The sequence below is a fragment of the Aethalodelphis obliquidens genome, unplaced genomic scaffold (genome assembly GCF_003676395.1).
Source record: "Aethalodelphis obliquidens isolate GAN/ISIS:26980383/991018 unplaced genomic scaffold, ASM367639v1 scaffold4, whole genome shotgun sequence".
Classification (NCBI taxonomy): domain Eukaryota; kingdom Metazoa; phylum Chordata; class Mammalia; order Artiodactyla; family Delphinidae; genus Aethalodelphis; species Aethalodelphis obliquidens.
The window spans coordinates 41,210,751-41,233,572 of record NW_020837948.1 but is presented as its reverse complement, the minus strand read 5'-3'; the positions used below and the strand labels follow the sequence as shown (position 1 = coordinate 41,233,572).

General features: G+C 38.5%; 1 protein-coding gene across 5 annotated transcripts in view; it reads right to left on the bottom strand.

Annotated features, from left to right (window-relative positions):
• Nucleotides 1–22,822, bottom strand: part of MCTP1 (multiple C2 and transmembrane domain containing 1) — a 361,361-nt gene that overhangs the window by 206,141 nt on the left and 132,398 nt on the right. For all 5 annotated transcript variants that reach the window (XM_027100597.1, XM_027100599.1, XM_027100600.1 and 2 more), the window contains 2 exons: nucleotides 16,706–16,876; nucleotides 13,838–13,968 (listed from right to left, as the gene is read on the bottom strand). In XM_027100597.1, the coding sequence (XP_026956398.1) occupies nucleotides 13,838–13,968; nucleotides 16,706–16,876 (302 nt within the window). The remainder of the gene's footprint in view (nucleotides 1–13,837; nucleotides 13,969–16,705; nucleotides 16,877–22,822) is intronic.

Here is a 22,822-nt window from a genome sequence, read left to right as displayed (position 1 = left end):
ACTATTATTATTGTTTCTTTCCATTCATGGTACATTTATTTTTGTGTAAAATTTAACAACCAGATGGCATTAACTCACTTGATATTATAATGGTGAAAAAGTTATAAGTATCTTGGTAAATGCACAGGCTACTTTTTATTCAAATGCAACCCTTCAGTATTTTTTAAGTACAAAGATTACTCAGACACCTAGACATTTTAACCCATTAATTCTCCCTTTTGAATTATATACAAATATCTTTCTTAATTATACTGAAACTTTGTACTTTTCACTAAGGCATGCTGTTCTAATTGCCTTTGCATTAACATCAGGTGTCAAATGCTATATTTATTTAGAGAAGGAAGAGCCATAATTTCCAGTATTCAGTCAAACTTCAGGTATTTAGCAAATATTTATTAAGCACCTATTACTTGCCACATACCTTAATAGGTATTGAGGATGCCACAATAAACAAAGCACTCAAAAACCCCTGCCTTCATGAAGCTCACATTCAAGTGATGGAAAATACATGATAAAATAAGTAAGTGAAATGCATCGTATGTCAAATGGTGATTACTTCGATGGAGAAAACAAAGCAGGATAGAAGAAACGTAATGTCAAGGAAAAGAAGTTTCGATTTTAAATAGGGTTGGTATGGCTATCACCCTGATGTGACATTTGTGCATAGACCTAAAGAAGGTAAAGAAGCAAGGCAGGTGGACACCTGAAGAAAGAGTGTCACAGATGGAGGGAAAGATCCTGAGGTGGGGAGGTATATGGTGCACCTGAGGAACAGCAAAGAGGCTGGGACAGAGCAGAGGGAGGGAGGGGCAAAGTAGCAGAAGTTCAGGGCAGAGGGATCGCAGGGCCAGATCACCAGGAGCATCAGAGGGCTCTGTGAGGATACTGGTTGTACACAGACTGAGATGGGAAACAACTACAGGGCTTCGAGCAGAGGAGTTAAATTATTTTGTTGATGTTATGTGGAAGGAAGGAGAACAGGAGGCTCTTGCCGCTGCCCACATGAAACTGACAGTGGCTTCAACAGGAAACAGAATGATTGAGATGATAAGGGTGATTTCTGACTATGTTCTGAAGGAGAAGTTTGCAAGTTGCTGAATGGACTTGAGAATGAAAGAAAAGAATAAAAAATGACTCCAAGATTTTTAGTGTTAGCAACGAACGAGAGAGAATCCTGACGGAGGAGCAGATTTGGGGCGCTGTGGGTGAGAAGTCTGGCTTTGGACCTGCTGAACTGGAGAAGCCTATTAGACGTCCAAATGGAGATTTCAAGCAGGCAGTTGGACGTGGAGTTAAGGAGTGGATCTTTATGTTTGTCGCTGTCAATCTTAGGTGGTATGGAAAGCACAAGGGTGGGTGAAGGCACCATAGGGGCAGGTATAGACAGAGAAGATGCCCAGGGAGTGAGCTCTGAGGGTCTCCAGAATTAAATCAGGAGGAAAACGAGGAAAAATCTGCGGGGGAGATGAAGAAAGAGCATGTGATGAGGTAAGAAGAAAACAGAGCCCTCTGTTCTGGAAGCCAACTGAAAAAACCTGTTTTAAGGAAGGAAGCTATCAGACAAGTCCAGCGCGGCTGCTGATCAGGTAAGATGTAGGTTAAACACTGGCCATTGAATTTAGCAACGTGGTGGTCACAGGTGACCTTGACAAGCGCAGCTTGTTGGGGGCAAAAGCCTGACTACGTGGGATCAAGTGAGAATAGGAGTGGCTACTGTTCAGTGTAAAAATAGTTTTCACTGTGTTGACACTCCAGATTTGCAAGTGGCTCTTTCATTCAAAGCCAGTCTCATCTTTGTAATAAACAAACAAAGCCCTGTTATAGAGTATACACTTAAAAAAACACATTTCAAAAATCATTATATGTGGGAGACCTTCAAGATGGCGGAGGAGTAAGACGCAGAGATCACCTTCCTCCCCACAGATACACCAGAAATACATCTACACGTGGAACAGCTCCTACAGAACACCTACTGAATGCTGGCAGAAGACCTCAGACCTCCCAAAAGGCAAGAAACTCCCCACGTACCTGGGTAGGACAAAAGAAAAAAAGAAAAAATAGAGACAAAAGAATAGGGACGGGACCTGCACCAGTAGGAGGCAGTTGTGAAGGAGGAAAGGTTTCCACACACTAGGAAGCCCCTTCACGGGCGGAGACTGCGGGCTGCGGAGGGGGGAAGCTTCGGAGCCACGGAGGAGAGCGCAGCCACAGGGATGTGGAGGGCAAAGGGGAGAGATTCCCGCACAGAGGATCAGTGCCGACCGGCACTCACCAGCCCGAGAGGCTTGTCTGCTCACCCGCCGGGGCGGGCGGGGCTGGGAGCTGAGGCTCGGGCTTCGGAGGTTGGATCCCAGGGAGAGGACTGGGGTTGGCTGCGTGAACACAGCCTGAAGGGGGGCTAGTGCGCCACAGCTAGCCGGGAGGGAGTCCGGGAAAAAGTCTGCACCTGCCTAAGAGGCAAGAGACCATTGTTTCCCGGTGCGCGAGGAGAGGGGATTAAGAGCGCCGCCTAAACGAGCTCCAGAGACGGGCGCGAGCCGCGGCTAACAGCGCGGACCCCAGAGACTGGCATGAGACGTTAAGGCTGCTGCTGCCACCACCAAGCTGCCTGTGTGCAGCAAGCACAGGTCACTCTCCACACCGCCCCTCCCGGGAGCCTGTGCAGCCCGCCACTGCCAGGGTCCCGGGATCCAGGGACAACTTTCCCGGGAGAATGCACGCACGGCGCGCCTCAGGCTGGTGCAACGTCATGCCGGCCTCTGCCGCCGCAGGCTCGCCCCGCACTCCGTGCCCCTCCCTCCCCCAGGCCTGAGTGCGCCAGAGCCCCTGAATCAGTGGCTCCTTTAACCCCATCCTGTCTGAGGGAAGAATAGACTCCCTCAGGCGACCTACACGCAGAGGTGGGGCCAAATCCAAAGTTGAACCCCGGGAGCTGCGCGAACAAAGAAGAGAAAGGGAAATCTCTCCCAGCAGCCTCAGGAGCAGCGGATTAAATCTCCACAATCAACTTGATGTACCCTGCATCTGTGGAATACATGAATAGACAACAAATCATCCCAAAATTGAGGCAGTGGACTTCGTGTGATTTTGTCTGTTTAGCTTTACTTTTACCATTTGTCCTAGGGTTCTGTCTGCCTGGTTTTTCTTTTAGTATAGTTTTTAGCACTTGTTTTCATTGGTGGATTTATTTTTTAGTTAGGTGCTCTCTTCTTTCTTTCTTTTTTAAAATTACTTTTTAATTTTTTATTTTTAATAATATTTTTAAATAATTTTCTTTTCTTTCTTCCTTTTTTTCTCCCTTTTCTTCTGGGCCATGTGGCTGACAGGGTCTTGCTGCTCTGGCTGGGTGTCAGGCCTGTGCCTCTGAGGTGGGAGAGCAAAGTTCAGGACATTGGTCCACCAGAGACCTCCTGGCTCCATATAATATCAAACATCAAAAGCTCTCCCTGAGATCTCCATCTCAATGCTAAGACCCAGCTCCATTCAACCACCAGCAAGCTACAGTGCTGGACACCCTATGCGAAACAACTAGCAAGACAGGAACACAACACCACCCACTAGCAGAGAGGCTGACTAAAATCATAATAAGGTCACAGACATGCCAAAACACAGCACCAAATGCAGTCCTGCCCACCAGAAAGACAAGATCCAGCCTCATCCACCAGAACACAGGCACCAGTCCCCTCCACCAGGAAGCCTACACAACACACTAAACCAACCTTACCCACTGGCGGCAGACACCAAAAACAACAGGAACTACGAACCTGCAGCCTATGAAAAGGAGACCCCAAACACAGTAAGTTGAGCAAAATGAGAAGACAGAGAAACACACAGCAGATGAAGGAGCAAGGTAAAAACCCATCATACCAAACAAATGAAGAGGATATAGGCAGTCTACCTGACAAAGAATTCAGAGTAATGATAGTAAAGATGATCCAAAAATCTTGGAAATAGAATGGAGAAAATACAAGAAACGTTTAACAAGGACCTAGAAGAACTAAAGAGCAAACAATGATGAACAACACAATAAATGAAATGAAAAATTCTCTAGGAGGAATCAATAGCAGAATAACTTGAGGCAGAAGAACGGATAAGTGACCTGGAAGATAAAATAGTGGAAATAACTACCACAGAGCAAAATAAAGAAAAAAGGATGAAAAGAAATGGGGACAGTCTCAGAGACCTCTGGGACATTAAACGCACCAACATTTGAATTATAGGGGTCCCAGAAGAAGAAGAAAAAAACAAAGGGACTGAGAAAATCTTTGAAGAGATTATAGTTGAAAACTTCCCCAATATAGGAAAGGAAATAGTTATTCAAGTCCAGGAAGCACAAAGAGTCCCATACAGGATAAATCCAAAGAGAAACACGCCAAGACACATATTAATCAAACTATCAAAAATTAAATACAAAGAAAAAATGTTAAAAGCAGCAAGGGAAAAACAACAAATAACATACTAGGGAACTTCCATAAGGTTAACAGCTGATCTTTCAGCAGAAACTCTTCAAGCCAGAAGGGAGTGGCAGGACATATTTAAAGTGATGAAAGGGAAAAACCTACGACCAAGAAAACTCTACCCAACAAGGATCTCATTCAGATTCGACGGAGAAATAAAAACCTTCAGAGAGAAGCAAAAGCTAAGAGAATTCAGCACCACCAAACCAGCTTTACCACAAATGCTAAAGGAACTTCTCTAGGCAGGAAACACAGAGAAGGAAAAGACCTACAATAACAAACCCAAAACAATTAAGAAAATGGTAATAGGAGCATACATATCGATAACTACCATAAATGTAAATGGATTAAATTCTCCAACGAAAAGACATAGACAGGCTGAATGGATACAAAAAGAAGACCGTTATATATGCTGTCTACAGGAGACCCACTTCAGGTCTAGGGACATGTACAGACTGAAAGTGAGGGGATGGAAAAAGATATTCCAGGCAAATGGAAATCAAAAGAAAGCTGGAGTAGGAATTCTCATGTCAGACAAAATAGACTTTAAAATAAAGAATATTACAAGAGACAAAGAAGGACACTATATAATGATCAAGGAATCAATCCAAGAAGAAGATATAACAATTATAAATATTTAAGCACCCAACATAGGAGCACTGCAATACATAAGGCAAATGCTAACAGCCATAAAAAGGGGCAATCAACAGCAACACAATCATAGTAGGGGACTTTAACACCCCACTTTCACCAATGGACAGATCATCCAAAATGAAAATAAATAAGGAAACACAAGCTTTAAATGATACATTAAACAAGATGGATTTAATTAATATTTTTAGGACATTCCATCCAAAAACAACAGAATACACTTTCTTCTCAAGTACTCATGGAACATTCTTCAGGATAGATCACATCTTAAGTCACAAATCAAGCCTTGGTAAATTTAAGAAAATTGAAATCGTATCAAGTATCTTTTCTGACCACAACACTATGAGACTAGATATCAATTACAGGAAAAAAATCTGTAAAAAATTTTAAAAATGGAGGCTAAACAATACACTACTAAATAACCAAGTGATCACTGAAGAAATCGAAGTGGAAATCAAAAAATTCCTAGAAACAAATGACAATGAAAACACGACCACCCCAAACATATGGGATGCAGCAAAAGCAGTTCTAAGAGGGAAGTTTATAGCAATAAAATCCTACCTCAAGAAACAAGACACATCTCAAATAAACAACCTAACCTTACACCTAAAGCAATTAGAGAAAGAAAAACACAAAAACCCTACAGTTAGCAGAAGAAAAGAAATCATAAAGATCAGATCAGAAATAAATGAAAAAGAAATGAAGGAAACGATAGCAAAGATCAATAAAACTAAAAGCTGGTTCTTTGAGAAGATAAACAAAATTGATAAACCATTAGTCAGACTCATCAAGAAAAAAAGAGAGAAGACTCAAATCAATAGAATTGGAAATGAAAAAGGAGAAGTAATAACTGACACTGCAGAAATACAAAGGATCATGAGAGATTACTACAAGCAACTCTATGCCAATAAAATGGACAATCTGGAAGAAATGGACAAATTCTTAGAAATGCACAACCTGCCAAGACTGAACCAGGAAGAAATAGAAAATATGAACAGACCAATCACAAGCACTGAAATTGAGACTGTGATTAAAAATCTTCCAAAAAACCAAAGCCCAGGACCAGATGGCTTCACATGCGAATTCTATCAAACATTTAGAGAAGAGCTAATACCTATCTTTCTCAAATTCTTCCAAAATATAGCAGAGGGAGGAACACTCCCAAACTCATTCTACGAGGCCACCATCACCCTGATACCAAAACCAGACAAGGATGTCACAAAGAAAGAAAACTACAGGCTAATATCACTGATGAACATAGATGCAAAAATCCTCAACAACATACTAGCAAACAGAATGCAACAGCACGTTAAGATGATCATACACCATGAACAAGTGGGGTTTATCCCAGGAATGCAAGTGTTCTTCAATATACGCAAATCAATCAATGTGATAAACCATATTAACAAATTGAAGGAGAAAAACTATATGATCATCTCAATAGATGCAGAAAAAGCTTTCGACAAAATTCAACACCCATTTATGATAAAAACCCTCCAGAAAGTGGCATAAAGGTAACTTACCTCAACATAATAAAGACCATATATGACAAACCCACAGCCAACATTGTTCTCAATGGTAAAAAACTGAAACTATTTCCTCTAAGATCAGGAATAAGACAAGGTTGTCCCCTTTCACCACCATTATTCAACATAGTTTTGGAAGTTTTAGTCACAGCAATCAGAGAAGAAAAAGAAATAAAGGAATCCAAATCAGAAAAGAAGAAGTAAAGCAGTCACTGTTTGCAGATGACATGATACCATACATAGTGAATCCTTAAAGACTCTACGAGAAAACTACTAGAGCTAATCAATGAATTTGGCAGAGTAGCAGGATACAAAATTAATGCCCAGAAATCTCTGTCATTCCTATACACTAATGATGAAAAATCTGAAAGAGTAATTAAGAAAACACTCCCATTTACCATGGCAACAAAAAGAATAAAATACCTAGGAATAAATCTACCTAAGGAGACAAAAGACCTGTAGTCAGAAAACTATAAGACACTGATGAAAGAAATTAAAGATGATACAAACAGATGGAGAGATATACCGTGTTCTTGGATTGCAAGGATCAACATTGTGAAAATGACTATAGCACCCAAAGCAATCTACAGATTCAATGCAATCCCTATGAAACTACCAATTGCATTTTTCACAGAATGAGAACAAAAAAATTTCACAATTTATATGGAAACACGAAAAACCCTGAATAGCCAAAGCAATCTTGAGAAAGAAAAACGATGGTGGAGGAATCAGGTTCCCTGACTTCAGACTCTACTACAAAGCTACAGTAATCAAGACAGTATGGTTCTGGCACAAAAACAGAAATATAGATCAATGGAACAGGATAGAAAGCCCAGAGATAAACCCACGCACATATGGTCACCTTATCTCTGATAAAGGAGGCAAGAATATAAAATGGAGAAAAGACAGCCACTTCAATAAGTGGTGCTGGGAAAACTGGACAGCTACATGTAAAAGAATGTAATTGGAACACTTCCTAACACCACACACAAAAATAAAATGGATTAAAGACCTAAGTGTAAGGCCAGAGACTATAAAACCCTTAGAGGAAAACATAGGCAGAACACTCTATGACATAAATCACAGCAAGATCCTTTTTGACCCACTTCCTAGAGAAATGGAAATAAAAACAAAAATAAACAAATGGGACCTAATGAAACTTAAAAGCTTTTACACAGCCAAGGAAACCATAAACAAGACCAAAAGACAACCCTCAGAATGGGAGAAAATAATTGCAAATGAAGCAACTGACAAAGGATTAATCTCCAAAATTTACAAGCAGCTCATGCAGCTCAATATCTAAAAAACAAACAACCCAATCCAAAAATGGGCAGAAGACCTAAATAGACATTTCTCCAAAGAAGATATACAGACTGCCAAAAAACACATGAAAGAGTGCTCAACATCACTAATCATTAGAGACATGCAAATCAAAACTACAATGAGGTATCACCTCACACCAGTCAGAATGGTCATCATCAAAAAATCTAGAAACAATAAATGCTGGAGAGGGGTGGAGAAAAGGCAACTCTCTTGCACTGTTGGTGGGAATGTAAATTGATACATCCACTATGGAGAACATTATGGAGTTTCCTTAAAAAACTAAAAATAGAACTACCATATGACCCAGCAATCCCACTACTGGGCACATAACCTGAGAAAACCATAATTCAAAGAGTCATGTACCACAATGTTCATTGCAGCTCTATTTACAATATCCAGGACATAGAAGCAACCTCAGTGTCCATGGACAGATGAATGGATAAAGAAGATGTGGCACATATATACAATAGAATATTAATCAGCCGTAAAAAGAAAGGAAATTGAATTATTTGTAGTGAGGTGGATGGATCTAGAGACTCATACAGAGTGAATTAAGTCAGAAAGAGTAAAACAAATACTGTATGCTAACATATATATATGGAATATAAAAAAAAAAAAAAGGTTCTGATGAACCTAGGGGCAGGATAGGAATAAAGACTCAGACGTAGAGAATGCACTTGAGGACCCGGGGAGGGGGAAGGGTAAGCTCACACGAAGTGAGAGAGTGGCATGGACATATATACACTACCAAATGTAAAATGGATAGCTAGTGGGAAGCAGCCACACACAGGGAGATCAGCTCAGTGCTTTGTGACCACCTCGAGGGGTGGGATAGACAGGGTGGGAGGGAGAAGCAAGTGGGAGGAGATATGGGGATATATGTATACGTATAGCTGATTCCCTTTATTATAAAGCAGAAATTAACACACCATTGTAAAGCAATTATACTCCTATAAAGACGTTAAAAAAAAAAGGAAAAAGAAAAAAAAATCATTATATGTGACCCAAACTGGAAAATAAAGTGAATAATAAAAAAACTATAACACAGTACGCTAGTGTATGTAGATAATCTAATCCATTCACGTGTTCCAAATTTGGGACTAATTCAGACAGGATCCTTAAAAACCATTATTAGACATTGATGGGAGAGTATTACCCTCCATGGTCAACTTTAAATTTATTCACCATCCACCAATCAACTCCCAGAAGTCTCTAATTTCTAAGTGAATTGAGGCATATCTTAATTATTCCCACCACACACACACAAAAAGATAATTATGTGACATGATAGAGGTGTTAACTATAGCTATGATGGCAATCATGTTACAATATATAAATCTATTAAATCAATACATTGTACACCTTAAATTTACATGTTACATGTAAAGTATGTTTCAATAAAATTAATTAATTAAAAAAATTTAATACAGACAGAGAATGTTGCAACAGCTTGCAAAAGGATTCAGAAAGAGTCATGTACCACAGTGTTCATTGCAGCTCTATTTACAATAGCCAGGACATGGAAGCAACCTACATGCCCATCGACAGATGAATGGATAAAGAAGATGTGGTCTTGTTTATGGTTTCCTTTGCTGTGCAAAAGCTTTGAAGTTTCATTGCGTCCTATTTGTTTATTTTTGTTTTTATTTCCATTTCTCTAGGAGGTGGGTCAAAAAGGATCTTGCTGTGATTTATGTCATAGAGTGTTCTGCCGATGTTTTCCTCTAAGAGTTTGATAGTTTCTGGCCTTACATTTAGGTCTTTAATCCATTTTGAGCTTATTTTTGTGTATGGTGTTAGGGAGTGATCTAATCTCATACTTTTACATGTACCTGTCCAGTTGTCCCAGCACCACTTATTGAAGAGGCTGTCCTTTCTCCACTGTACATTCCTGCCTCCTTTATCAAAGATAAGGTGACCATATGTGCGTGGGTTTATCTCTGGGCTTTCTATCCTGTTCCATTGATCTATCTTTCTGTTTATGTGCTATTTGTAATGAGGTAGATAGACCTAGAGTCTGTCATACAGAGTGAAGTAAGTCAGAAAGAGAAAGACAAATACCGTATGCTAACACATATATATGGAATTTAAGGAAAAAAGAAATGTCATGAAGAACCTAGGGGTAAGACAGGAATAAAGACACAGACCTACTGGAGAATGGACTTGAGGATATGGGGAGGGGGAAGGGTGAGCTGTGACAGGGCGAGAGGGAGGCATGGACATATATACACTAACAAACGTAAGGTAGATAGCTAGTGGGAAGCAGCCGCATGGCACAGGGGTATCGGCTCGGTGCTTTGTGACCGCCTGGAGGGGTGGGATGGGGAAGGTGGGAGGGAGTGAGACGCAAGAGGGAAGAGATGTGGGAACGTGTGTATATGTATAACTGATTCACTTTGTTATTAAGCAGAAACTAACACACCATTGTAAAGCAATTAGACCCCAATAAATATGTTAAAAAAAAAAAAGAAGATGTGGTACATATATACAATGGAATATTACTCAGCCATAAAAAGGAACAAAATTGGGTCATTTGTAGAGACGTGGATGGACCTGGAGGCTGTCATACAGGGTGAAGTAAGTCAGAAAGAGAAAAACAAATATGACATATTAACGCATATATGTGAAACCTAGAAAAATGGTACAGATGAACCGGTTTGCAGGGCAGAAATACAGACACAGATGTAGAGAACAAACGTATGGACACCAAGGGGGGAAAGCGGTGGTGGGGGTGGGGATGGTGGTGTGATGAATTGGGCGATTGGGATTGACATGTATACACTGATGTGTATAAAATTGATGACTAATAAGAACCTGCTGTATAAAAAAGTAAATAAAATAAAATTCAAAAACTGGAAAAACAAAGAAAAGAATACAGAAGACCCTGATGACAGTTTTACTCCTATTACTTTAATCTTAGAACTCAAATTTAATTAGAAGGTAACTATTCTCTTCTAAACCATTCTAGGACCAAGGGATTCTATTATAATCTGCATTATTTCCACTGTTACCACACAACCTTGACATAAACACATGCAACTCTCTTGCCCACCACTTAGATCTAATAATATGTTGTTCTTCAGTGGCAGGATGTGTGTAAAGTACAATTTAGTAAGTATAAAGTCAGATACCAAGAGTATCTGCTGCTATCTGGCCATCAAGTAGCTTGGAAGTGATGATATTTGCCAGGGTCATTTCCTTTTCCTGCAACAGGCATCTTTGTTAAATTAGCGAAGTGTACAACAATTTTGTATTGTCCACTTTGCTTATCTCAAAATTCAACAATAAATCCCTTTACTGTGTAAAACGGTTTAAACTGATACTCAAAAGCTGTCCTAGGAGTCTTCTTGTCTACCTGTGCTCTTGTTTACTCCAAAACTTCTTGGCTCAAATTGCTTTCTTAGGCAATTATATTTGGCATATGATCAAAAGTGAATGTTTTTTAGTGAGGCTGATGCCAGATAAGTTTTTATTATATTTAGGGAAAAAAGTAACTGGAAATAAATGTAAGTCATTCAAAATAAATGAGAGGTTTAGAAATCCCTATAATTCTTTAATGGTACTATTTGGACTCACCATCCAAGCCAGTTTTAATCCAACCAAGATACTGGGAAGCAAAGCACACAGATTTGCCCATCAAAGCAATGAGGGTGCTGGAGCCCAGGGTTTCTTGATCCTGCTTGCAAGGTTCTCCTGTGTAATAGCCACGGGCATAAAGAACTCATCCAATAACTCAGGCAAAGCCCAAGCCAGAAACTATATGCAGGTGGTAAACACCTCTAACAGCTAAAAAAATAAGAAGGGAGGATACACTTCCAACTAGATTACTAGTTTATTATGAAAGGATATAACTCAGGAATGGCTGGATGGAAGAAATGCACAGGGTAAGGTATGTGTAACGGGTGTGGAGCTTCCATGCCCTCTCAGGGCACAGCACTCCCCCAGCACCTGCACATGTTCACCAACCCAGAAGCTCCAAAAATGGATTTCTTCTCTTTTTCCAAACTTCATAAACCTTCTCAGCTCCCCTAGTTGTCTAGAGCAATCGCTATGATCTTCACACCAGCCATTTATCACTGTTCTCTCAAAATTCACCAAATATGGACAAACCCATAGAAACGAGATGAAGTAAGATAAACAAGTCCACCTCTCTGCCAAACATTTCTTAAAATAATTAGGCATGCCCTTGAAGAATCTGTAATATTATCAAGTGAGGAAAAGGGAAAGGTCAGTACAAAATGGGCTGAGAAATTTTCATAATTTCCAAATTTGGAGATGTTTTTCAAAGAAAGAAAAATACGTAAAAGGGTATCTGTCATTATGGGAAAAAAATGGAGAAAAGGATAAGAAGGACTTCATGTAATGTGGACCCAGAAGTACAAGAAGCCAGTACATTTCATCAATCACTTCGTTATTTTACTATGATAAGCAAGTTTGAATACAAAGTAATGAGATTGAGGTAGCAAGTTACATATGACAGCCATTCTGATTTCCTTGTGGTCACCAAATAGAGCTAATGTTGCTATAAATTATGAAAATGAATTAATTATTCAAGGAATATCTAGAAAGCATCTACTTGAAAGTGCTCATAGCTTATTGAGGAAGATGGAAACAGACATATATATATACTAAAATGTATTCAATGTATTAACAGATCTATACTGATACTTAAGCGGAAGATGGAAACAGACATATATATATACTAAAATGTATTCAATGTATTAACAGATCTATACTGATACTTAAGCCGGTGGTATATCCCAAAGAGAGCAAGGTAGAACTTTAAGAAAACACTGAAAATAGTATTTTACTAGAGGGAAAAAATATGCAGTGAAAGCTTGTCCTCTAAAAAGGATTGAAATGTAATACAGCATTAGCTTGCAGTGGTGTTTTTCTCATTTCATTTTATAAGTAAAATATTAAAGGTTAACTGAAGCTGATCTGTGACCTCTCACTTTATAATACTATGAAGAAAACCATTGTTTAAAACATATTTCTTAGAATAACAAAAGCCAAAGGGACAAATATATTGGGTTGGATTCCTATTTTTGCTTTTTTAGTGTAAAATTCCCTTTATTATTATTAGTATGTATGCATTTCTTCAGGCTGTATGTTTAGAGACTTGGAAATCATGTCAACTACGATGAAGAAAGAATTTTCTAAACTGATAAATTCTTCTGTACACCATGCTTTATTTCAGTACTGGCAGGTTTCAATGTGTTTTGCTATAAAGACACATATGTAACTATTGAAAATATTAAAATAGACTTTAAAGTTAGAAAACAATTCATATAATTCAAGCAATCATTCAAAATAACCTTGTCTCTGTGCAGAGATGTCATGTAAGCTTCAGAATACTCTTTTCTTCACCACATTATCAGATTAACCTGGATCTGCCTCACTTACACACTTCCTTCGCTGAAACTTGAACTCCTGGGAGATTTATGAACTCCTAGGAGATTATCAAGATTCTCTACCTTGCAGGGAGTTGTATGAAACAATGCATTTTGCAGTCACAATATGCTTTATGAAAAGTAATATTATCTCAGATCACTTTGCAGACTTTGAATATGTTCTTTGTTCCTTTTAAGTATCTTATATCAAATGAGATTCCTCTTTCTCAACTCTCGTAACTTTTATGCACAATGTTCCTGACATCTGGAGAAAATTTCTGGATATCAAATTCAGATAGCCTGTCCATCAAGTGGTCAAAACTGCCACCTACTGGTCAGTCTTCAAATCTATTTTTCAGTTCACCCAAGCATTGCCTTACCATGATAAGATCCCTTGCTTCAAAACAGTCAAGGTCAATTATAATACCAGACTTACAACAAAGCTCATCCTGTCTAGGGTGATCCAAAAATACCAAATTGCACAAACCTGCCAATAAAGTCATCCCTTTTCCCAGCGTCTCTGTCCCATGCAGTGATATCAATGATTCCGCCTCTTTCTTCATAGAGATGAAAATCAAATTGTTCTCTCCACTGAGGATTCAAAGTTTTTGGCATAATCTGGAAAACCAAAAAGTCATTACTATCTCCTCAATATCAGTCTTAAAAAATTTAACTTGAGATATAAATCAAACTTTATGTACTATCTAGAAAAGCATGTGAGCTTCTAGAAATGATGGAAATATGTCATTAGATCTCAGCATCTTTACTACATGTTGTATGAGAGAACCCAAAAGAATGTGTCCTGAAAACCAACAGGCACCCTCTCATTATTTTGAGTAACAGATAACAGATATGAACTACATAGAAAAGGCAAAGAGTCTGTAAGTGGAATAGCTCACTCAGATACTAGCATTTATTTTACATAACCAGTTAATACACAGATATAACTCGTAGTCTGTCATCTTATAATAAAGGAAGATGAGGATTCCCAGAGTTTTTTTCCCTCACTTCCCACACACATAAGAATTGCGAGCTGAATAATGAAGAAAATGGACAATGAAGTTCTGTGGGAGAAAGAGGAAAAAAAAGTAATTTTGGGGTGGTCAGGCAAACTTTTACCTTAAAATTATAGCACTGATGTATCATCCCAATTTTATACATGGAGAAACTGAGACCTGAGGTTTAAGTGACCCACCTACAGTAACTAGGATTTAGTAGCTAGACTCTAACTCAAGTCTTTTATTAGAGCTTCAGATCTCCTTCCCCAAAGCACTATGCCAAAAATGTTTGTGAATTAATATGTTTGTGAATTAATATGAATATGTGTGTGTTGCATATATAAGAAAGATATCTTATCTGACGTGCAATTTTGTAACTTCAAGTATTCAGATAAGACACCTGGTGGAATCAATGAATCAAGTGACTCATACTGATGTGTTTTAAAATTCCATTCACCATTGAGTTAGACCACATTCATATTTGTTTCCCTACTCTTTCTTTTTAGCAGGAGGGCCTGTAGCGGCCTTTTCTCTTTTTAATGTATGAGAGACAGATCTTCAGATGTAAAGACTTTGAAAGCAATGAAGTATGTTATGTGCAAAGGTAACGCAAATGAACCACAATTTTTAAAGTTCATAATCTGAAATTAATCAGCAATAGATCATGGAAAGAAAGAGCAAAGAGAGACACATGTCCATAGCTGGGTTTCATATTTCATACCTAAAGAGCAGAACTATAAAAATAAGTAATGTTTTAAGCCTACCAGAACAGGGAAATAATGTTAATTGATAAAAGACAAGATAGAAGTGGTCACAGGTACCTATTTTTGGGATCAGTAGTTTCTTTAAAATGTTATTATTAAACCCATGGCATAAAAAAAAAAAAAGACAGCACTGGATGGATGGTATGACAATTCAAATGTCTCATAATTGGGTTCAGATGAACTCCTTCAGTATTTTGGAGAGTGGTCCGTCTTACTTATTTGGCCAAAAAAGAACTTAAGCTTTCAGTTTTCTTCTGTAGGATTCTCTTCCCTATATGATTTCCTATAGGTCAGAAGTGATGCCTTCCCCTTCGATGTGGGCACTTAAGAAGGTAACCAATCAGCCTGCTAAGAAATCACCTCTGTGATATTTCTAATACAAGATGGGTGTAATCAGTTGTCCCAAGCTGTCAATGAATACCAGCTATAGAAGCTGACCATTAAAGAGGCTGTATTTGGGCTTCCCTGGTGGCGCAGTGGTTGAGAGTCCGCCTGCCGATGTAGGGGACACAGGTTCGTGCCCCGGTCCAGGAGGATCCCACATGCCACGGAGCGGCTGGGCCCGTGAGCCGTGGCCACTGGGCCTGCGCGTCCGGAGCCTGTGCTCCGCAACGGGAGAGGCCACAGCAGTGAGAGGCCCGCGTACCGCAAAAAAAAAAAAAAAAAAAAAAAAGAGGCTGTATTTGGATGCAACACAGATAAATGTAACTATCACTATATAACCATGACTACTATGACCTTTACTAATTATTATTATTTCTGTTAATAGTATGGTAGTGATATGAATATTTAATATAATACGTTATTACTAATAATACAAGTGTTATTACATAATATACTTACTACTGCTGCTACTTTTCCTCTTCCTTCCGCTACTACCGTTTATTGAGTATTTATTATGGGCAAAGCAATATTCTAAGCCATTTACATGCATGACACATAGTATTCAATCTTCTCAGTAACTTTATTAGGCAGGCATTATTTTAATTCTCATTCTCACAGATGGGGAAATGGGGGTATGGAGAGGCAAAGTAACTTGTGCCATGGCACACTGCTGTAGTGGCAGCAGGACCTTGGCCCTCTGTTTTCTAAGTACATTTTTAAAACCTTGCAATCTGCATTGGTGCAACTCAGTTTGAAAAAATGGTTCAGAGTAATGCACAAAGATTTTTCATACATGTCAAATAGTGCTATTTGTAGTACTTGTACTAGTACTAGATGCAGTAGTAATAGTAGCCAACATTCTCTGAGCACTTTATGTGCCAGGCATTGACTTAGGTTTGCTCCGGCTTTTTTTTTTTTTTAAAGAGATTAGTATTATTCCTAGTATTAATTAATTAATTAAATTATTCCTAGTATTATTCCATGTGATAGGTGAAGAAACTGAGACATAGAGAAATAGTTTACCAAAGGTCACATAGTACATAAAGTAAGAAATGCAATACAATTGTTAGCACTGTTGCCTGACATGATGTTGAAAAGTAGTTCTGTAAAGCATTAAAAAAGTGTCTAGTGTTTTCACGTCTCAGAGCATGGCTATTAACCAACCACTGCCTTCCAAGCACTGATGGGAACACAAAAGAGATAGGTCACCTTGCTCTTGTACTTCTGATGTCCAAGCCGGAACTTCACATAGGGGTCACTCAACCCATTTGAATCCATCGCCTTGAGGTCTCGCCCCTCAATCAATGTGATGCTGACTATACCTCTCCAAAGATGTGGCTTTCTGTGTACGTCTGACAGATGTAAACTTTGGGTCTGAAACTTGTGGCAAAGGAAAAAAAGAATTAGATTACTGTGTTTTAAACCAAAATATCACATTTGGCGTTACTCTTTCATGTGTTATAGTTTTTCAAAAATAAAAAATATGCAGTTACAATTTTTAAAAATAAAAACAATTAATAGATTATTATTTATTATACAATTATTGATAAATATGAAATTATTATCACATAAATTTAAGGTTGTTGTGTAAGAGAGGTGTGTGCTCAAAATAAAGTCTACTTCTTCAACTCTTAAAATTACATGTAGATATTTTAAGAATATCACAGAATATTTGCATATGTGTCAAATATGCCTGTCTAAATATGTATAAATAAATACAAATGTAAAAGGCCTCATCCACACTGTGATATGTAATTTTTAATTAGTAACAGTTTTTTTGCTGCTTCAAAGTTTTTATTATGAAAAATCATAATAAACACATCTAGCATTTGTCAGTAACAGTTTTTGAAAAATTTTTTTCGTGTTACAAGTGGATTTTACAGGCGGTTTTTAGTTCTAAGATTAGTTTTAAGTTCTATTCAGACAATTTTAAAACTTCTTTATTGCCACAATAAGAGATAACTGAGTTTCAGCTCTCTAAAAAACTACTTAAGGTACCACAGAACAGAGAAAAGTCAATATGCCCTCCCGAGATAGCTTGCTTATGCCTGAAACTTGCATCACAAATTTTAAAAATTACATATGTGATTTATATTGGCAGGTATGTTTCTGGATTTAGTTCTCTAGTATTTGAACATTTTCTTTAATAACTTTTAATTGCTCAATTCTAAGTCACAGTACTCAAGCCAGTGAACAAACTCAGAATTTTTAAAAATCAGCAAGTCTAAAAATGCCATATAATCTCTTGAACTAAATAGCATATAAAACAAGCCAGAGAAAGTAGCTAAAATGTTAAAGATCTTTTCAATCTGGATCCAGAACCAAGGAATATTATAAAAATTGCTGTTTTTTTTTTTTATGTTGTCAAGCACGTTTTCTTCACTTATAGTGATTTCATGAAGAAATTCAATGTTTCTCTCAACCTCAGAGTACTCCACTTCTAAATTATGGATTAGCTCTACTTTTGGCCTAATTCCTTCCACACTTTGAATTCTTACTTTTTCCCCACACCATCATAATGGCATAGCCATTTTTTATTTATCATCAAAAGTCATGCATTTCAGGATGCTTATTAGGAAAATGAAAACTATATTCTTCGAAAGATAATACTTTTAATATTTGAACATGTCCATGGAAATCTTTCTAAATCACATTGCGTATTTCCCTGCCTTGGTGATCAGCAAATTTTAAACACCACTTCTTGGTGGCTCTGCCTTATTAATATCAATACAGGACTTTGTCTACACATCCCTCACCTCTGTGAGCCCAAGAGCAGTGTCACCTGTGTTCTGAAGAGAAGCCAAGGTTACATGCAGCACCTGTAACTTCCAAAGGACTCCATACCCCACTTCAGTGAAGCCCCTCTGTTCCCATCTGTTTTATATCAATACATTGGGTTTCCACATTGATTTTGTTTGAACCAAGGATTTCTCAGATTAAAATAATTGTTTAGAATTCATGGCACCAAATAATTTTCAAGTTTTTTTTTTTGGTTCTAAGATTTCATGCTACTTATTTTATATAATGCAGCAATCGATTTCAGTGCCTATCTATCTATCTGACTACTGCTGCTCTTGAGACTCCAACAGCAGACTCTAGAGAATCAGGTTCTCAACTATGCATCTGAAACTTTTGTTAAGGGGTATGAGTGGCAAAGAAGGAAAACAAATTTTTGGCAAGTAAGAAGAAATAATTACCTTAGCAAAGACTAAGGAGTTAAAAACTACCCATTTATATAGAGCTTTAGACTTTGAAAGTGCCTATATATACATTACATAATTTGGTTTCCACTAAAACCCTATGAGGTAGGAAGGCAAGTCCTGCTATTTCCATTTTACCGATGAGGAATTTGAGGCTCCAAGTGGCTGGGCTAATAAATGGTGGATATGGGACCAGAACCCAGTATTTCTGACCTTTATTCCGAGCTTCTTCCAATATTGGTCTTTAGGGTAGAGACTCTCCCCGAGGTTTCAAAGTAGTCATGAGTTAAGTACAATGTTGCTAAAGGGTACTCTTCAGTTAGGTGAGTTGCTTATATTTGAAATGACATTCGGTCTATGTTTTCCTATGTGGCTAATACATGGCATCACCTTCCACTTCTCTGTCATACGAGCACATGTATTCATACTTACAACATTCCAGCTTGCAGATGGATATACTTAATGACATTTCCTACACACTCTAGCAGCACAAGTCATACACTGCACTCATCAAACAACAGTTGGGTACAATCTAGGTTACACAGCAACTTCGGTTAGCAATGCTGAGTTAGGTTCTTGAATGGTACCATGTCTGAAACCCTTACTTGCTCTCTCCTCCTCCCATTTTTCACAGGAGAACAAGAATTTTACTTTTAAGATGAGAAGGAATGCTTTCCATGGGATCCTTCATGCTTTCACAGAAACAGAATGAACTTAATGGAGGCTTTACCTAGTGCCACTAGTTGTGACCAAATGCTTTTCTATAACCTGGAAGAACATTCCCAAAATGACTTGGGAAGCTAAGGGGTGGGGGGTGGAGGAGGGGAGACTATTTCTTAACAAAAACAGGGCTAGTGATTGTGGAATTTAAGGTGACCTGTATAAAAGGCTAAAAGGAAAACAAAGGTTGGGTTCTAAAAACATACTAACCAAATATCATTTTTTAAAGTGATTTTTTTAAAATTTATTTTTGTTAAAATGGTACTCTTCTAAAAAGAGACTTCTTAATTCAGCTGTGATTTGACCAGCTACATAGTCATGAAACAGATAAATATTTAGTTTGAGTGTGAAGAATAGGAACTTGAAATAAAATTATAAGGTAAAGGGGGAAGATATAAAACTTAGGCTATTGGGCTTCCCTGGTGGCTCAGTGGTTGAGAGTCCGCCTGCCGATGCAGGGGACACGGGTTCGTGCCCCGGTCTGGGAAGATCCCACATGCCGCGGAGCGGCTGGGCCCATGAGCCATGGCCGCTGAGCCTGCGCGTCCGGAGCCTGTGCTCCGCAACGGGAGAGGCCACAGCAGTGAGAGGCCCGCGTACCGAAAAAAAAAAACCAAAAAAACAAAAAAAACAAAAACTTAGGCTATCAACAGGAGAAAAGACAAGGGCTTAGCATAAATGTCTACTTGCATCTTTCTAGCAATTTCTGACTATGTGACTTGGGCACATTGCTCCCTCTCTGGGCCTCAGTTTTCTTATCTACGGTTCCAGACAGTACACCAGGCCCCCATGTACTAAGAGCACTGCTCTGTGTGAGGGGGCTGGTCAGGGGGGGTGGTGGGAGTCTGAGTGGAAAAAAAGTATATTCCACAAACAGAGAAGATTTAATCCACTTAAGATAGCTGATACTAAACTTAGTTTTTAAATCAAAGTTTTGGGGAACTCATTGGGGAACAAGTAGAATTCCACAACTAAAACAAACAAACTTTGAAAAGCACTAGCGTTAATGCTCCCCAACATAGCTTCTGAGTAACTTGCTCTTCTGGTTAAAGTTTCCTTCCTCTGTATAGCAAAGTTCTCCAAGTATGGTCCACAGAGCAGTGGCATCAGTGTCACTCAGGAACTTGTTAGAAATTCAGATTCTTTAGCCCCATCCCAGACCAACGGAATCATCAGCTCTGGATGCAGGGCCCACTGCTCTGGTTTAACCAGCCCTCCCGGGAGGGGGGTCTGATGCGCACTCAAGTGTGAGACCACCACCCCCCGCCCCTGTTTTGAAAGTTCTAAGGTACATGCACACTGGTCTTCTCCTATGTTCTAATAACTAGTATTAATTACTATAATCGTAGACATCATCCACTCTCTGGCATGGATACTATATATGCTAATTAAAGTCCCTCTTTAGTTCTGCTTCCTAATTTACTGATGAGAAAAGCACATTGGTCTGGATATTTGGAACATTTAAAGAGAGAAATAGGAGGCCGTTGAAAAATTATGTGGTTTAATTTATTATTCCCTTTGTTAATGATTTTTCTAATAGGATGTATCTAAATAATTAACTGAATAATTGATAATCGGTCAACCAAAAATTACTTATTGAGCACCTAAAGGGCAAGGAGTGTTAAATACATCCAAGAAATCCCTCAATAAAATTAACATATTACAGCTGGTACTTAGTCATCTAAGGTAATGTTTTCAACTATGTCCTTGTTGAAATAGGAGGGAAAGAAAAAAGAAGGGAAGAATAAAAAGGAAAAGCAACCCAGCTTCGAAGCAAAGAGCCAACTCCAAAAAGGAAAAAGTACTCTTTGAACTTTTAAAGCAGTAATTCCCCAGTTTTAACGGGCAATTTGTTGAAATCGCCAGGCCTGATCCTCCAGGATATGATTCAGTTCTTGTGGGCAGAGCTGCATGTGTTTCTCCAACATGTGCCCCATGTGGTTCTCATGCACACTGAAGTTTGAGATCCACTCTCATAAGGAATATTGGTCCAAGTTCAGATTTAATAAAGAATATCAAGATATCAGGTAATAATACAAATTTCAAAGTCTCAGGTAATTAGTCACAGACATGTATCTTTAGTAAGATTTTAGAATTAGTGAGCTGGCATTTTAAACAGAATATTAGTTTATGCACATTATCCCTTGCAAACGAATTCAAGACTTCAATCCCTTTTCATAAACATAAAAGATGTTAGGATACAGAATGGTTTTCAGGAGAGTAAGTCAGCCATGAGAGTTCACAGCTCATGTAAGCTCAGAAAACATAAACAAACTGGTTGAACTTAGTTGTGCATTTTGGTAATGAGCATTCTGAAGCTCTGCTCTGCAGAAGCCCAGGACAGGAAAAGCAGTCCTGCCGCATGTCTGGATGGAAATGAATGATCAGAGCCGTATGGGAAATCTTTGGGCAACTATCAACACCTCACGTCAATCAGTTTAGCATCACTCTTTAAAAAATATTATTGGAAAAAAATATGTATTTGCTTCTCAAGTCACTGTCAGAAAATGTCTCCTAACACAGTGAAGACAAATGCCAATGCCACGATAGTTTCCAGCTCCTTCTTTAGTAACATAATGCTGCAGTGGTCAAGAAAATAAAGTACAGAGATTGTGTGGTGATGGATCCAGTTTGAGTGGTTTCAGGGTTTTATTAGTAGGTGTAGCAGAGAAAAGAAACAGAGCAAGAGAAATCATGGAAAGAATCACTTTCTCAAGTCTGTTGCTCCAAAATTTCTGGAGACTGTTTCCAATGTCAAAAAAGTGATCAGGCTCCAGAAGAATAAATGTTGCCTGGACAGGCAATAACTATGATCATGCTAACTGCATCCCACATGTGAATCTTCTGTAACTTTTAAAGAGATATTTCTAAAGTAACAGAGAAATTTTGCCCCACACAATACTTATCTTTGTTGCCTTTGCTACTAAAAAAATAAGCCTAAGTTCCCTTCACTATTAAGACCAAGAGCAGCAAGAGATGGATAAAAAAGATACAGATGAACAGGAAACAATGGAAGGGAATTATCATGGTGGAGCTAAAAGTCTGTATTAAATGACTTCTAGAGCAGCTAGACAAAGTTTCCAAACAACAGAATTATGATGAGAATCATCAGCTTTGCTAATATCAACAAGGAGGACTGAATTCGGCCAGTCTGAAAGATGGGTTAGATCGCACAAAGAAGTAAACATGTATTGAGCAGGTATTATGTGCTGGAGTTTTCATAATCCAGTGTTTCTCATGACAAGTGTTTTTAAGGTACAGAAACTGAGGCACAGAGAAGATAAATACCCTACTTAACGCCAAATGGCTAGAGATTGGCAAGTCTGAGATTTGAATCTGGAATTGCTGATAACTAACTGACGATTTTCCCCACTACATCTCAATTTGTGGACAGAGCCTATGAAGT